The sequence below is a fragment of the Perognathus longimembris genome, chromosome 1, assembly GCF_023159225.1.
Source record: "Perognathus longimembris pacificus isolate PPM17 chromosome 1, ASM2315922v1, whole genome shotgun sequence".
Lineage (NCBI taxonomy): Eukaryota > Metazoa > Chordata > Mammalia > Rodentia > Heteromyidae > Perognathus > Perognathus longimembris.
The window spans coordinates 143351419-143368618 of record NC_063161.1 but is presented as its reverse complement, the minus strand read 5'-3'; the positions used below and the strand labels follow the sequence as shown (position 1 = coordinate 143368618).

Sequence of the window (17200 nt, the reverse complement as noted above, 5' to 3'; positions counted from 1 at the left end):
ATTTTTTAGATAGTCTATAGCCTGAACCATAGTCTTCCTACTAATACCTAGCTATTGAGATATGGGGTCTTGCAAACTTTTTTTGCCCAGTCTGGCCTGGGTCTCCTGATCAGTCTCCTTTGCAGCTGGGATAATAGGCATATCCACAGCACATAGCTATTGACAGCTGTTGGTTGAGGTGGAGATTCATGAATGTTTTTTCTGGACTGGCCTCAACAGTTTCTTCTGGATCTCACCTTTCTGGGTAGATATGATTACATGTGAGCTACAGCACTTGGCTGAAATTTGGTTTCTGAATATAAAATGTCACATGTTCACATCTTTTTATTATGTTAGCAGATTTTTCACCATAACAAACTAGTGTCTATATCTTAAGATTAATGATTCGTCAGAGAAAATTTTGAAAAATATGAAAGTTTCTTCTGCCGAGTGCTGATGACGTATGCCTGTAATCCTAGCAACTCAGAAGGCTGAGATCTGAGGATCAAAGTTCAAAGCCAGCCCAGGTAGGAAAGTCCATCAGACTTTCCAGTAAACTAAAACAAAAACAACAACAACAACAAAAACCTGGGGGGGGGGGCGCAGTAGAGACCAGGTCTTCGAAACAAAAACCTTGTTATCAAATGGTATTTCCACAGCGACCTTACATTATGTATCTAAAACCAAACAACTACTAAACATAAAAAGGTCTAAAATAGACCTATCAGTGGATCACCATAGCTCAACAGCTATGTATATATGATCATATAAGACAAGGATAAGCAAACTCTATTGTTGACCTTATATTTAAAGTTCTAAGTGAATTTTCTTTGGTGTACGCCACATGGCTACGGTATATGATTTTGGTACACTGGGTATTGTATATATGCTTTCCTGATCTAGGGAAGGGAAAGAAAAACAAGGGTGTAAGATATCACAAGAAATGTACTCACTGCCCTATTATGTAACACCTTGTCAACAAAATTTAATTAATAAAAAAAACCTAGAAGTGGAGCTGTGGCTCAAGTGGTACAAGGCTAGCTTTGAGCAAAATAAAATCTCAAGAACAGTGCCCAGGCCCTGAGTTCAAGCCCTAGGACCAGCACCAAAAATAGTTGTGTTTTTTTTTCTACTGTACCTCTCCTTAATGTTTGACAGTTTACCCTTCCCCTCCTTATTACTGAAATACCTTACTGTCTGTCATTACTCTCTTTGTAAGTCACTGACTATTCCTTTTCCTTTAACAGTAGCCATAAAGTTTTTAAGGCTGAGTCAAGCATTCTGTCCCTGTTTTCAGTATATTATGCCTATAGAATACTTCTAAAAATGGTAAATACATTTTATATAATTGTATCACTACCACTCAGGTAGTGATACTCATATTAAGGAAGCGTCACTTGAACTTCCTTCATGGATTATTTTCTTGTTCTCCTTGCCCCAAGATAGCTTCAGCCCCAGATTTCATAATTATGTTTTTAGGGGTTCCCCCCCCTTTTAAAATCCATTTACATGGTCCTAAATGCTTTTTTCCCCCCACATGTATTTAGATCTTCACAAACTAGCACCATACTCTTTTTTTGGTGACATTTCTTTCACTAGATATTTGTGATTGGGGTTGTGGCTTCATTCTCAATTCTTCATTCTCAGTTCAGTCAAGTATATATTATCTATGCATTTTATTGTTGGTAGACATTGTGTTGCTTTTAGTTTTAGGTTATTATGAACATTGCCATTATAAGCATTCTTCTGAACAAAAATTTATTCTGTGAGCATGTATGGGAAAGGAATTATTCTATTACTGTATGTATTTCTTCAATTTATTGTATAATGCCATGGTGTTTAAAAGTGGATAGTATGTATCTCTTTATACCTGCACTGTAGGATATTTTAATTCTTACCATTCTGGTACACATAGCCAGTCCAGCCTCTTTGTGCTCAAGACTAGCTGGCACTCTACTACTTAAGCCTCTGGCTTTTTCTTAGTAAGAGAAAAGAATCTCATGGACTTTTCTGCCTGGGCTAGCTTTGAACTATGATCCTGAGTAGCTAGGATTTACAGGAATGAGCTATCAATGCCAAGCTTTTTTTTGAGTGAGAGGTACACTGGGATTTGAACTTGTGCTTGATTGGCCAGCACTCTACCACTTAAGCCATACCCTCAGCCCAGCTTTTTGCTAATCATTTTGAAGATAGAGTCTTGACAACCTAATTTTGTGGGTTAGTTTCAAGCCATAATCCTCCAGATCTTAGCCTCCTTGGTACCTAGGAATACATCATGAGCTACCTGGCTGGCTTGCACTTTTCTGATTACTAATCAAGTTGAACATATTTTTATCTGCCATCCTCTTTTATAAATTTCTATAATTTTTTGTCTATTCTTGTGTTTGGTTTCTTATTATTTATTTGTGGGAGTTTTTCTCTGTTCTAGATTATAGTTTTTTGTTGGTTATTTTTGTTGTAGTTTCTCCCAGTTTAGACTATGAGTTTATTAGTGAAGTATATTATTTGCTTTATATTCTTTTTTTTGTGTCTAGTTTAAGTCATCTTTGTTATCCTAAGATTATAAACCTTTTTTTTGTATTTACTTATAACTATGCATACTGGTGCACACCTTATGTAACCCTAGCACCCAGGTGACTGAGGCAGGAGGATTGTATATTCAAGGACCACTTCAGCTGTATAGATGGGGCTGTCTCAAAAACAACAATAACCAAAAGCTATTTAGCATAACGTACTGTAGTTTGTAGTATTTCAGCAACTTTGTTTTAGATAATTTAAGTTTCAAGCATACCAGAAAAAACTGTTGTTCATATTCCAAAGTAACTAGCATCTTTCCTCTTTATCATCTTGTTTATAAATGTGTACGTATACATGTATACTACCTACCTATCCATATAAGTATATGTGTTCATGTACATGTATTGCCCTTATTACAGGCCATTTGAGAGTAAGTTGCAGATGGGGTGTCCTTTACTTGCAAATAGTCATGTGTTGACAAAGAACAAACATATTCAGACCTAAACACAGTTCAGTTATCCTAATGAGAAAGTTCACATCTCTACAATGCTATTACCATTTTATACACATTTAAATTTTTTTTCCAATTGTAAAAAACTGTTAAAAGGAGGACACTATATATGCAAGTTGTAATCAGAATGAAACCCCTCTGACAGTTTATGCTAACAATTTATTTTAATCAGAAGCACTAACATTTCAGGAAAAAAATTCCATTTGTGAAAATGATAGTTTTTTTGTTTTAGTAAAAATCCAGACTTGGTTAAAAAAAAACAATCAACTAGTTTATCGTGTATTGTTAAGAGTCCTCACATACAGTTGAAACATTTCCTTCTACCTTTTTAGTTTTTTATGACTTACTTTTTTTTTTGGCCAGTCCTGGGGCCTTAGACTTAGGGCCTGAGCACTGTCCCTGGCTTCTTTTTTGCTCAAGGCTAGCACTCTGCCACTTGAGCCACAGCGCCACTTCTGGCTGTTTTCTATATAATGTGGTGCTGGGGAATCGAACCCATGGCTTCATGTATACAAGGCAAGCACTCTTGCCACTAGGCCATATTCCCAGCCCCCATGACTTACATTTTTGAAGAATTCAAGGAGAAACTTTTGTAGATTGTGTTTCTGTGTTTCCCTTGGTATATAGTTTTATCATTTTTAAATTTTTTTCTTGGTGGGGGCAATATTGGCGGTTGAACTCAAGACCTTTTATTTGCCAGGAAAGTGCTCTGCCATTTTAGCCATGACCCTAGCCCTTCATTGCTTTATTTTATTTTTTTAGATTCTTACATTTATGTCCAGGCTGGTCTGGACCACAACCCTCATATTTACACTAGTTGTATAGGGATGATGCCAGGCATAAATACCATGCCCAGCTTTTTATTGGTTGAGATTGGAGTCTCTTGTACTTTTTTCCTGGCCTGTCCTTGAATAGCAATCCTCCCAGTCTCTTCCTTCCAAGTGGCTAGGATTATAAATGTGAAGCCACATCATCTAGCAGGATTTTTTTTGTTTGTTTGTTGGGGTTTTTTTTTTTTTTTTTTTTTTGCCAGTCCTGGGCCTTGAACTCAGGGCCTGAGCACTGTCCCTGGCTTCTTTTTGCTCAAGGCTAGCACTCTGCCACTTGAGCCACAGCACCACTTCTGGCCTTTTCTATATATGTGGTGCTGAGGAATCGAACCCAGGGCTTCATGTATACGAGGCAAGCACTCTTGCCACTAGGCCATATCCCTAGCAGGATGTTTTCTTATCAGAGTATTTTTTTCAAAAGTGTCACTGGAACAATATCTTTCTCAGTCCATTATTTCTGGAGACATTCAGTGTCAGGTTATACTATTTCTGTTAGTATTAAAGGTTATTAAAGGTGGACTCTGTTAGACATCTTCCCTATGAAGTTATTGTTCTTCCCTTTAATTATGTGTAGGTTGAGACTGTACAAATACCCAGTTCTTTACCTCTTTTCACCTTCTAGTGTTTACATCCATTTCCAAATACTTGTGATGCTTGCTTGCCATGGGTAATTTGGTAACTCCACTTCTTGTACATTTATTAGCTGGCATAATAAAGCTTTTCTACTGGGTGTGGTCACACATTTGTAATAGAAGCTACTTAGGATACTGAAACAAGAGGATTCACAAGCTCAAAGCCAGTTTGGGAAGGGGTACAGAGGGCACAGAAATGGAGGAACAAGGCATGAACAAATACAGCAGTGATAATTACTACACTATGTCCAAAATGAACTATATAACTTGTTCGCTGGGATGGGAGGAAAACATGGGAGAGCTCAAAGGAAGGGGTGGCATTGCCCCAAATAAATGTACTCATTATCTGACATATGAGACAGCAACCCCTCTGTACCTTGCCTTTTTTTTTTTTTTTCAAATTTTTATTATCAAACTGATGTACAGAGAGGTTACAGTTTCATACGTTAGGCATTGGATGCATTTCTTGTACTGTTTGTTAAATGATACATTTTCACCTTTTTTTTTTTGGCCAGTCCTGGGCCTTGGACTCAGGGCCTGAGCACTGTCCCTGGCTTCTTTTTGCTCAAGGCTAGCACTCTGCCACTTGAGCCACAGCGACACTTCTGGCCATTTTCTGTATATGTGGTGCTGGGGAATTGAACCTAGGACCTAATGTGTATGAGGCGAGCACCCTTGCCACTAGGCCATATCCCCAGCCCTGTACCTTGCCTTAATAACCCAAAAAATAAAAGGTAGAGAGAGAGAGTGAGTGTGTATAGAGTAGGGATAGGGAATTTAATTCAGTGAAAGAGCACTTGCTAAGGCCCTGCGTTTGGTCCTTAGCCCCCTGTGTGGGGTGAGGGTAGGGAGGAGCTAAAAGAACAGGGATGGAAGGCCCCTGGGGGAAATAGCTCTGTGGTAGCACACAGGATACCTGGTAGTTTGTGGTCTGTGTACACATGCACACCTTTTCTTTCCATCACTAACGTCATACTTTGTTAGTATAGACTCATAGATTCTTACTTTATTCTATAAGGTATAATTCTTAGTGTCATTTTTCATTTTATGCTCAGATTTTTCCATTTGAACAATAGAAGCCCTTTTATATGGCTTCTGTGATTTTTGACATTGCCTCATCATTGGCTTTGACATACTCTCATCATCATTTTGAGTACTTCTTTACTTTATAGCCCAAGATACCTTGCATCTTCTGGAACTCCCCTAACCAAGGCTCCTCAGTCATTTCTCTAGTATACCTGGTTACTGTTAGTAAGAAATGCTATTTAGAAGTCAATATCTAGGATATATAGAGATTAAGTGTACTCATTATTAAGGAACATGAATCCACTAATGTTGTCCTTTTCACTTAACTACCTTGAGCTAATGCCTCTTGTCTATTTCTCATGAGGTTAAAGAGAACCTCAGTTTCATTGGTTTAAGATTTTTTGTCTGGGGCTGGGAATATGGCCTAGTGGCAAGAGTGCTTGCCCTCGTATACACGAAGCCCAGGGTTCGATTCCCCAGCGCCACATATATAGGAAATGGCCAGAAGTGGTTCAAGTGGCAGAGTGCTAGCCTTGAGCAAAAAGAAGCCAGGGACAGTGCTCAGGCCCTGAGTCCAAAGCCCAGGACTGGCAAAAAAAAAAAAAGATTTTGTCTTATTGGTCTTTATCATCTTGTTGACTTTCAGGTGTTTAGGGTTTCTTTTCTTTTCTTTCCTTTCCTTTTTTTTTTTTTTTTTTTTAAGAAAATCTTTATAAGGGCTGGGAATATGGCCTAGTGGTAGAGTGCTTGCCTCACATACATGAAGCCTTGGATTCAATTCCCCAGCACCACATACATAGAAAAAAAGTCAGAAGTGGCTCTGTGGTTTAAGAGCTAAAGTGTTAGCCTTCAGCAAAAAGAAGCCAGGGACAGTGCTCAGGCCCAGAGTCCAAGCCCCAGAACTGGCCAAAAAATGACATGTTCTTTATATAATATATAAAATGGACATATTCTACAGTAAGATTGGACTGTGTTACTTCATCTGCTATATGGAAATGCCCAAGAATTTAAAGACATCTAATGCTACTCTTTAAAGCTCCTAGTATTTTTTTAATGTACTGAGTTTTGAACTCATGGCTTCACTAGACAAGTAGTCTACTACTTGAGCCACATCTCAGCTCTTTATTGGAATACAGTCTGGCCTTTATCTCTTAGGTGGCCTAGACTGTGGTCTTCCTATTTGTGCCTCCCATGTAGCTAGATTAACAGGTACATGTTACCACATCCACCTTTTTATTGGTTGAGATGGACGCTTGAGAACATTTTTGCACCATCTAGCCTTTAACTACAGTCCTCCAGATCTCTTGCTGTTTTTGTTTTGTTTTTTGCCAGTCCTGGGCCTTGAACTCAGGGTCTGAGCACTGTCCCTGGCTTTTTTTTGCTCAAGGCTAGCACTCGGCCAACTTGAGCCACAGCACCACTTCTGTCCATTTTCTATATTTGTGGTGCTGGGGAATTGAACCCAGGGGCTTCATGTATACGAGGCAAGCACTCTTGCCACTAGGCCATATCCCTAAAATTATTCTTTTTCCACGTGTAATTGTACTTCATTATGGGGCTCAGTGTGGGTACTCTCTTCTTAAAATAAGATACTAGGCAAAACAGGTTACTCTGCTAAAATGTTGTTTCTGCTCATTTGAGGAATGTAGGTTGATAAAAACTCTAATAAAAGATTGTTGTTTTTTTCAAATTTTAACATATTCTTGTTAATCATATTGTAGTTGGAGATAGTTTTTTTTTTAATTTAGTCTTAGTACTTGTTTGGCAGTCATTTTGTTTACTTTCTATTAAATGTTTTGTGATAGTTACCTCAATTTTTTTTTGTTTCTCTAAAACCTGTGTGCCATGTTGGCACACACCTGTAATTCTAGGAATCATAAAATAAAGATAGAAGGATTGCTATTTTCAAGCATCTCTCTCTCTTTCTCTCTGTCTCTGTCTCTCTCACACACACGCACACACAAAACTAAAATAAATACATACACACACACTACTTTTGGCTAATGTTCTACCTCCCTTCCTAGCCACTGTAGCCATCTCCATACAGATGTATTAGTCACTTTGCTATATTTATAAACTGCTTTGTTTTCCTCTTCCCCAAACCAGTGGTTTATGCTGTCACATTTCTCTTTGTCACATGTCTCATCATCAACTATGAGCCAGCTATATCAGTCCTCATGTCTTTTTTGTATAGGGCTTAGGCTGAAGATGTCACTGTTGGCATTCTTGTGTTAGAGAATAAGAAAGTTGATGCAAACTAATAACATCCTGATGCTTTTGTGCCATATCTATTTCTATATTTATTCTGTTTAGAATTGTGACAATCAAGCCCAGTTTGATGTGCACAAAACTGTGTGCTTCTCCTAGAAATACAACTCAAGTCACATGACTAGACAGTTACATCAATTGGACAGATGAATGCTATCAGTAATAGAAGTTACTGTTTCCTTGTGTTGAACTAGATTTTCTAGTAGGTACTCTAATCTTGAAGACTGTTAAGTCTTCCTTTACCAGTGATCTTGAGCAAAGTAAGGTAAGTTTAGTAAAAACAGAATTTATTTTGTTTTTTGGTTTTGTTCTTGCGATGTACTCACAGCTGGCCTTGCACTTGAGATCCTCCTGCCTCAACCTGTGCTGAGATGGCAGGTGTGTGCTGCCACACTTTTCCTAAGGGTTGAAGTTCTTGTCCTCTTTGTTCATTAATTCTCCAGCACAGGAATGTTTAACTTATAGTATGCTTTCAGTGTGTGTGTGTGTGTGTGTGTGTGTGTGTCTGTGTATGTGTGTGTACATACACACACGTACATATATACATACATACATATTTGTTGAGTAGATTTTGCTTATTTTATCAGTTAATCAGTTTAATCTGTCAGTTCTTCTGTTTTGGGTACCTTTTCTTAATGCTAATTTTCTGTGCTAGTCTTAGATGTGCAGTCTTTTTGAGCCAGTGTTTTGTTGAGCTATTATAATAAATCACAGCTACATACTTAAAAGTAATGTTAAATAATTCCCTTTTACAGAGAGATTGAAATTACGCATCCTTTCTTCTCCTATGTAAAATAGAGCCTATATACTTAGGCTAATAAATATGCCATTTCCCTATTACTAACAAACCAAAGCCCTCCCTTTGATATTTTTATTATCATACATCTATTGTACATAAGGAGTTTTATTGTGACATCTCTGAAAGGATATTTCCCGGCCATCCCAGAGGACCATGTGGAGATAATCATAGACAGGAGAAGAAGGTTCATAAGGAGGTTTATTAGTGGGTCCATAGTTCCCATGGGAGAGGGAGCTACATGGCGTCTGCACCTTATCCAGGTGGCAGCTTCTCTCTCTGGGGGTAAAGGAGAAGTAGGTAGGTAGTGAGTAGGAGTGGCTCATTAGGTATGGGTGGATCTGGGGGCTAATGGGAGGAGCTGAGGACTTGAGGCTAGGGAAATGCTAACATTCTCAACATATGTATATAATGTATCCTAGGGCTGGGATGTATCTCAGTGGTAGAGTGCTTGCCTAGCATGCATGAAGCCCTGGGTTCGATTCCTCAGTACCACATAAACAGAAAAGGCCAGAAGTGGCGCTGTGGCTCAAGTGGTAGTGCTTGCCTTGAGCAAAAAGCAGCTCAGGGACAGTGCCCAGGCCCTGAGTTCAAGCCCCAGAACTAGCAGCAGCATTATCGGCATCATCATCATGTGTCCTGGTCACTCTGACCCCTTCTATCCCTCCTGTAGTTCAGTCCCTGTTTTTCTTTTTCCTTTCTCTCTACCCTCTTTCCCCACTCCCTCCAGGGCCTCCTATGCACTTGGCTTGCTGGCTTAGCTGGTGCTCTTCTACTTGATCCACATTTCCAGCCTTGCTTTTTGCTGTTTATTTTAGAGATAGAATCTCTTGGACTTTTTGCCCAGGCTAGCTTTCAGTTGCTAAAGATCCTCCAGGTCTCCGCCTCTGAGTAGCTAAAATTTATAGATATGAGCTACCAGTGTCTGGCTCACTCCCCCTTCTTAAAACAATATCAACAGGTTGCTTTGTTATATTTTCATATATGCAAATAAACCATTTTCATCCTCATCCACCTCCCCATCAGAGCCTGTTTACTTTCCTGTCATTTCAATTATTTTTAGTGGCCACCAGTTGCACCAAGGAGTTTCACTGTAGTATTTCTCAGATGTACATATTATCTTTTGCTTAAAATAGACAAGTGGTGATGGCTCACACATGTCAACTACTCAGGCTGAGATATGAGAATTGCAGTTCAGAACCATCCGGAGCAGGAAATATGTGAGACTCTTAACTCCAGTTAGCTACCAAAAAGCCAAAGTAGAGCTGTGGCTCAAGTGGTAGTAGAGTGCTAGTTTTGAGCAAAAACACTTAGAAACAGTGCTCAGGCCCTGAGTTCAAGCTCCAGGAGTATTCCAACAAATAAAAAAAAATCTCAATTCCTCTCTGTTCCTCCTCCACACATACATATTACATATTAACCAGCTTCAGCAGCATTATATTGCAGAATTATTTACCCGTTATCCTCTCCTAAATAGCCTATATTACCTTTATCTTCCTAAATAGCCTCATAGTTAGTCATGTTCTATGTACGTGTGTGTACGTATCTATGTATCTACAAATCCACAAATGTGTGTGTGTGTTGTGTGTGTGTGTGTGTCAGGATAGTTTCTGCATATGAATGAAGATATAGGATGCTTGGCTTTGGCGGGGAGGGGCAGTTGCAGGGTTTGAACTTGGGACTTACGTGCTGTCCCTGAGCTCTTTTGCTCAAGGTTAGAGCTCTGCCCCCTTTGAGCCACAGCTCCACTTTGGTTCTTGAGTGGTTAATTGGAGATAAGAGTCTCACAGGGACTTTTCTGCCTGGCTGGCTTCAAACCATGACATCAGATCTCAGCCATTTGAGTGTCTAGGATTACAGGCATGAGCCACCAGGGCCTAGCTTTGCTTGGCTTTTTGAACTTGGCTTATCTCTCAACATGATAGTCTTAAATTCCATCCATTTTCCTGTAAATGATAAGGCTTAATGTTTAATGTTGTATGAAATGTATGTACCATATCTTCTTTATCCATAGTTGGGGGGTGTATATTGGCTGTTTCTACTCTTTGGTTATTGTGAACAGTAGAACAATAAATAAACATAAGTGTGCAGGTATATTAACTTGTATATTAACTTAGGCTACAAATATATGTACTCTAGTAGTATGTCAGGGTCATGAAGTAGCTCTGTTTTTTAGCTTTTTGAGAAACTTCATAGTGATTTCCTTAGTGGTGGTACTAGTTTACATTCCCATCAGTAGTGTATGAATTTCTTCTCCACCCCCTCACCCCTACCAGCATTTGTTGTTTGTTTTCTCGATGATTGCCATTCTAACTAGGGTGAGTCTAATAGAACCTTAGTATAGTTTTTACTTATATTTCCTCTATGGCTAACTTTTTTGTTCCAGTCCTGGGGCTTGAATTTAGAGCCTGGGTGCTATCCCTGATCCCCCCCCCCCTTTTAAGTTTTTGCTCAAGCCTAGCACTCTACCACTTAGACCACGGCTCCACTTCTGAATACTTATGAATTTTTGGTGGTTAATTAGAGCTAAAAGTCTCACAGACTTTGCTGCCCAGGCTGTATTCAAACCATGGTCCTCAGATCTCAGCTTTCTGAGTAGCTAGGATTATAGTTGTGAGCCAAAAGTACTCAGCTGAACATTTCTTTACATATCTACTACTTGGTATTTCTTCTGCTGAAACTTGTCTGTCCAATTTTCTCTTCAAGATTTCTATATTTTCATTGGATTCCTCTTTCATATCTTATATTGTCTTCATTCCATTCAGTTTTTTGTTTGAATTCTGTGTCTTCTTTGAATACTTCCAGGTGTTTAAACATTATCTCTTATTTCATTTACTGTTCTTGTCATTATTTATTGAGCTTATTTGAGCTTTCTTTCTCTTCACTATCACTGAAGTTTTTTACTAGGGTTGTTAACATTTGTAAGAGACATTTTTAATGAAGGAATTTAGTGCTTTATGCTGGAATTATACCTTGGGATCCAACTATTAGTGGAGGTCTTAATCTCTTGTGTTCTTTTGGTTGGAGATAACTGAAGACTGAGTAATGATTATCTCTTGGAGATAACTGAAGACTGAGTAATGGTGGAGTTGTGATATATTTTTCTTAGTTCTAGATTCTAGAGGGGTATGTCTCAGTTGTCAACTAAGATTTCAGTGCTCAAAATACTGTGGGTGGAACTCTTCTCACCCTTTGGGAAAGCTTGGCTACAGGAACTATTGGAATTGATAAAACAGAACCTTCATTTTGTGGCAGACCCTAATGAAAATTAGTTGACACACTGCTCCAGTATTTTTTACATGAATGTAAAAGCAAAGACACATCTTCTTGGTCTAGGAAGGTCTTTGTTAACCAGTGGCAATAGGAAGGGAATAATGAGAATTACATTAATGATTAATGCTAAATGTTTGGTTGTATAGAGAAGGAAGGAGTGGAAACTAGGCCTTATAAGAGTGATGAGAAAGTAGACTAAGGTAATGGAGAAAAATTTAACCAACATTCTTGGCATAGAGGAAGGAAGAGGTGAAATGAAGAGAATTAAATTCACAGAACCTCCCCCTCCCAAACAAAACAACAGTGTCAAAAAAGAAGAAAGGACAAAAATCAAAACAACAGCCACCACCAAAAAGAAAAAAAATGAATGATGCTCATCCAATCTAGTTGCCAGGAAAAACTTCATAATACCTCATAGTTACCATACTCTTTAATAACATTTAATAAATATTTGATGACTTTGGGGGAGTAGGGCTACAGGTTCTGGGCCTTGAATTTGGGGCCTCGGTGGTATTCTTGAGCTTTTTTTTTTTCTTAAGGCTAGCACTTTAGCACTTGAGCCACAGCTCCACTTTTGGGTTTTTTTTTTTTTTTTTTTTTTTTTTGGTAGTTTAGTGGAGATAAGATTATCACAGACTTTCCTGCCTCGGCTGGCTTCGAACTACAATCCTTAGATCTCATCCTCCTAAGTAAGTAGTTAGGATTACTTTTTACATAGGAAAAAATGTTCTAAATAAGAGCCAGAACCTGAGCTTGTCCAAACTTAGTGACTGAATTGTGCTTTTTGGGAGTGGTGGGGGGTTGTGGGGAGCTACTGTGATTTGAACCCTCCTTGCACTTGCCAGACAGGTGCTCTACCACTTGAGCCATGCCCCCAGCCCTAAGCCATCCCCTTTATCCTTGAACTCAATTGAAAGGATTTAACCTCTGGAGATAGCAAAGCAGACTCACATGCATTAAAGATCACCTGTTGAACAAATATATATATTCCACAACAATTTCGTTCTTGTTATCTATAATCTTATATAGCCACTTTATATTGCTTTAATAAGCATATTTATAGAAAGTAGTATATTTATTGTGGCTTCTCTTCCTTCCTAGGTGCACCAGGTATAATTTCTTCACCATATGCAGGGGCTGCTGGATTTGCCCCAACAATTGGATTTCCTCAAGCTGCAGGTGACTTGTAAAGTTGAATTTGAAATTTTTAGATGAAATTCTTTATTTTTCTAGACACTAAAATGAAGAGTGAATGATTTATAATAAAAGCATTAGACCACATCAACTATAAACAGAGTTGTTTGATGCACATCTTCTTGCTATTTCCAGATAGTTTCCTCTGGTTCCTGGCTAAACTCTAGCAATTCCATCAGATGTTCTTATGCTTGGCACAGATACGTATAGGTTTACCACATTAAACTTTAAATAAGTGGTTACATAAAGTATATGAACTGCTTTTGTCTTTGATAATGGGCTTACCAATATTATGTTGAACATGCCTAAATTTTTTCTTGGTGTCTTCAGTGGCACTGAGCACATGGTGTGTAGTCAGTAAATATTTGACTTAATAAATGCTATTCAGTCTCTTCAGAATGTTTTGCCAGTGATAGTGTTTGTAAGTTTACCATACAAAGGTTGTATTTTTTCCCTCTTTAGCTAATGGAAATACAAAATGGGAGTTGATTAATGCTTCAATAATGGATCTTGTTTACGCTGATCCCAAAGAAAGGGGGAAAAACCTACTTGGTGATTTTATCTCTTTAAAGAAAACACTTGAGGGCAAAGGATGATTGGCTCATGCCTGTAATCTTACCTACATGGGAGGTTATATTAGGTAGTTGGTAGAGGTTGGATGCTGGCCTCTGACAGAAATATAAGACTATCTGAAAGTAACTAAAGCAGAAATGGTTTGGGAGCATGGTTTAAATGGTAGATTCCCTGCCTGGCAAGATCAAGGCCCAGATTTAAACCCTAGTAGCCACCACCACCCCCAATAAAAGGGGAAAGGAAAGGAAGGAAGGAAATGCTTAATGATAATTAAGAAAATGGTGGCATACAGTTAAACTGATTGTAAAAAGTATACTTTTAGCTTTCAGCTAATAGCCTAATAATTTTTTTTCTGACAGTAATATTTATGTTGTAACCTTATAGCTCTGGGAATATTAACTACTCTTCAATGAAGAAGATAGAGTTTACTAAAAAGGAAAGAGTGATGAGGCAGTCTGGTTTAAGGTGTCATTATTGGGTGGTCTTTAATGCATTGTAACCTATCTTCAAGTAGCTAAGTGGCTCTTCTAATTGGTTAAAAAAGAAAAAAGTTCCCTAAAGTTTATTTGGTGGATATTTTAGATAGTTCTTTTAGACCTAACACTATGTAAAAACATCACAGTAATGTATATTAAGAGTGATTAAAAAGTGAATAAAGTTCCTGACTTTAAAAGAGCTAAATCACACACATATACACACACACACACACAGTGGTATTAAACTGTACTCTAGGCTCTGTATCACAGAACTACAGATAAAACCAGAAGTTACAGAGTTGTATTGGTTGGAGTTGCATGGGAAACTCTACTGGATGTTAGATATCATGGAAAAGTATTCAGCCTGTGAATGTGATGTGCACTTTAAAAATCAATAGTATGGATGAGAATAAAAATAATCTTTTTAGATGGTCAAGCAGAATAGGCTAAGTATCAAATATATTGAAGTTTCATTGCATGATATGTAATAGTCATACCAAGTATAATGAGTTTTGAACTTAGAGAACAAAAAAATTAAGGAATCCGTTCATTTTACATAAACTAGATGTGTATGTAGATGTGTATTTAGCTAATTTTGCCTAAGATATAAATAAGTCCAAGAGGGATTTTCCAGTGAGTGTATTTTGCATATAATGTCAACATTATGTTATTGTTAGAAATTTAACAAGTTTGAGAATATCAAGGGGAGCAGAAAACAGAAAAATTTCACAAAAGAATATTGTATGCCCTAGGTATATTACTGACCATACTTATGTTTATGTAGCACTTTATAAGGTATTTTCCTTCCCTTCCTCCCTCCTTTTTCTCTCTTTCTCTCTCCCCTTCCCTCCTTCCCTTCTTTCCTTCTTCCCTCTCTCCTTCCCCCCTTCCTCCCCTGCCTTTGTCCTGGGTCTTGAACTCAGGCCTAAGCTTTATCCCTGAGCTTCTTTTTATTCAAGACTAGCACTCTACCACTTGAGCCACAGCACCACTTCCAACTTTCACTGAGTAGTTTATTGGCGATTAGAGTCTTACAGACTTTTCCTGCCAGGCTGGCTTCAAACTGTGATCCTCAGATCTGAGCCTCTTTAGTAGTTAGGATTACAGGCATGAGCTACCAGCACCTGTCTTTAATATAAGGTTATTTTTTCCATATAGACTATTGTTTATAGTGTAGCCAACACATTCATGACTTGGGTTGTAGGACTTTTAGTCAGGCTTTCTATTGAGCCACACCTCCAGCTTAAATAACTTAAAATACATATCTGATTTTACACCACAAGGCAATATGAACATTGGTAGAAAGATCCTAGAACATATTTATTTCAGGACAGAAGGAATGCTTATAATTGATACAATCTGAAAAGCCTAATAGCTTTTTAAAAAAAAAATGAGTTGAGTTATTCTGCAAAGTACAATATGAGTAGTAAGGTTTTTAGTAAACAATAATATCAACAAATAAGGAATTCAGCTTCCAGACCCTCTACCGGGCAGAAAACTGGCCTTTGATATTTCTACAGTAAGCCTTGAACACTGCATGTTTGCTTCTACATATTGGCTTTTTGTGTTGATTTACTGTTAGATTTTCTGGATAACTAGATTATGAAATGCTTTTGGTGTTTTTAAAAGGTCTGTCAGTCCCAACTGTTCCTGGAGCCCTTGGTCCTCTCACACTTACATCCTCTGCAGTCACTGGGAGGATGGCCATTCCTGGGGCAAGTGGTATGCCAGGAAATTCTGTTTTGCTGGTCACCAACCTCAATCCTGATGTGAGTTGAAAAGTTTTATATATGAATCACCTGTCAGGGGCTGGGAATATGGCCTGGTGGTAAAAAGTGCTTGCGTTGTATACATGAAGCCCTGGCTTCAATTCTTCAGCACCACATAAATAGAAAAAAAGCCAGAAGTGGCGCTGTGGCTCAAGAGGTAGAGTGCTAGCCTTGAGCAAAAAGAAGCCAGGGACAGTACTCATGCCCTGAGTCCACGCCCCAGGACTGGCAACCAAAAAAAAAAAAAAAAAAAAAAAAAACTGTCAGGAGAAGATACAGCAGTTTCTGATCTGGGGTTGTATGCAAATTTAAATGCATAAACTTGTTTCAGTGATTTTTATTAAAGCTCAATCAGCATATATAGAAGCATATAAAAACAATGCTTTAAACAAAATTAATTACAATCCCTGATATGTGGTTGTTGGAGGGGGAGGGGAGAACAGTAGAGATCATGTCTGTAAAGCAATAAACTTCTTTTCAAATGGTATTTCTACCTATTTTGGTCAGCGACTTTACATCATCTCTCTAAAACCAAACAATTACTAAATAAACATAAAAAGGTCTAGGATAGACCTGCCAGGAGCACAATAGCTCACCAGCTACATACATATGATTATATAAGATGAGGCTAAGCAAAATGAACTCCAAGAGATGGAAACAGGAGGATTTTACTGTCGTCAATGTTTAAAGTACTAGGTGAATTTCCTTTGACGTACCCACTGTGGTCACTGTATATGATTCTGGTACACTGGATATTGTATATGTGCTTATCTGAATTGGGGAAGGGAAAGAAAAATGAAGGAGGGTGTAACAAATATGACAAGAAATGTACTCACTACCTTATTATGTAACTGTACCCTCTCTGCACATCACCTTATCAATAAAATTTAATTAAAAAAAACAAAATTAATTGCATTATAGTACAAATATATTAAAGTCTTAAATTAGTGAAGACACTTACATTCTATGTTATCTTTTTTTAAACAGCTTATCACTCCTCATGGACTTTTTATCCTATTTGGTAAGTTTATTTTTATTGTTTTGAATGTTATCTGTAGGTAAGAACTGAGCACATTTGATTCATTTAGTAGTATCTGTTGATTACTTCTGTATGTCAAGTAGTATGTTTGACATGGAGAGAGTAGTGAATGAGATTTAGTAAGTATAATAGGAGTTTTACTATTGGGGATTTTGAAGTTATAAATGGTAGTATAAATCAAGGAGCCTTACCTAGCTGGAAAAAAAATCAATATTTAAGATGACTTGTGAAAAATGAAGAAGGATCTGCTGGGCAGAAACTGAAGATAAATGTCCTTCCACAGCTGCTAAAGATGAAAGAGAAAATTTTCTCAGTAC

The 17200-nt window shown here is 37.9% G+C and overlaps 1 protein-coding gene across 5 annotated transcripts in view; it reads left to right on the top strand.

Moving 5' to 3' along the window:
* Ptbp3 (polypyrimidine tract binding protein 3) overlaps window positions 1–17200 on the top strand; it is an 88524-nt gene that overhangs the window by 58809 nt on the left and 12515 nt on the right. For 4 of the 5 annotated variants that reach the window (XM_048339208.1, XM_048339194.1, XM_048339178.1 and 1 more), the window contains 3 exons: window positions 12934–13011; window positions 15705–15844; window positions 16832–16865. In XM_048339208.1, the coding sequence (XP_048195165.1) occupies window positions 12934–13011; window positions 15705–15844; window positions 16832–16865 (252 nt within the window). The remainder of the gene's footprint in view (window positions 1–12933; window positions 13012–15704; window positions 15845–16831; window positions 16866–17200) is intronic. The other variant, XM_048339185.1, reaches the window with a different exon arrangement.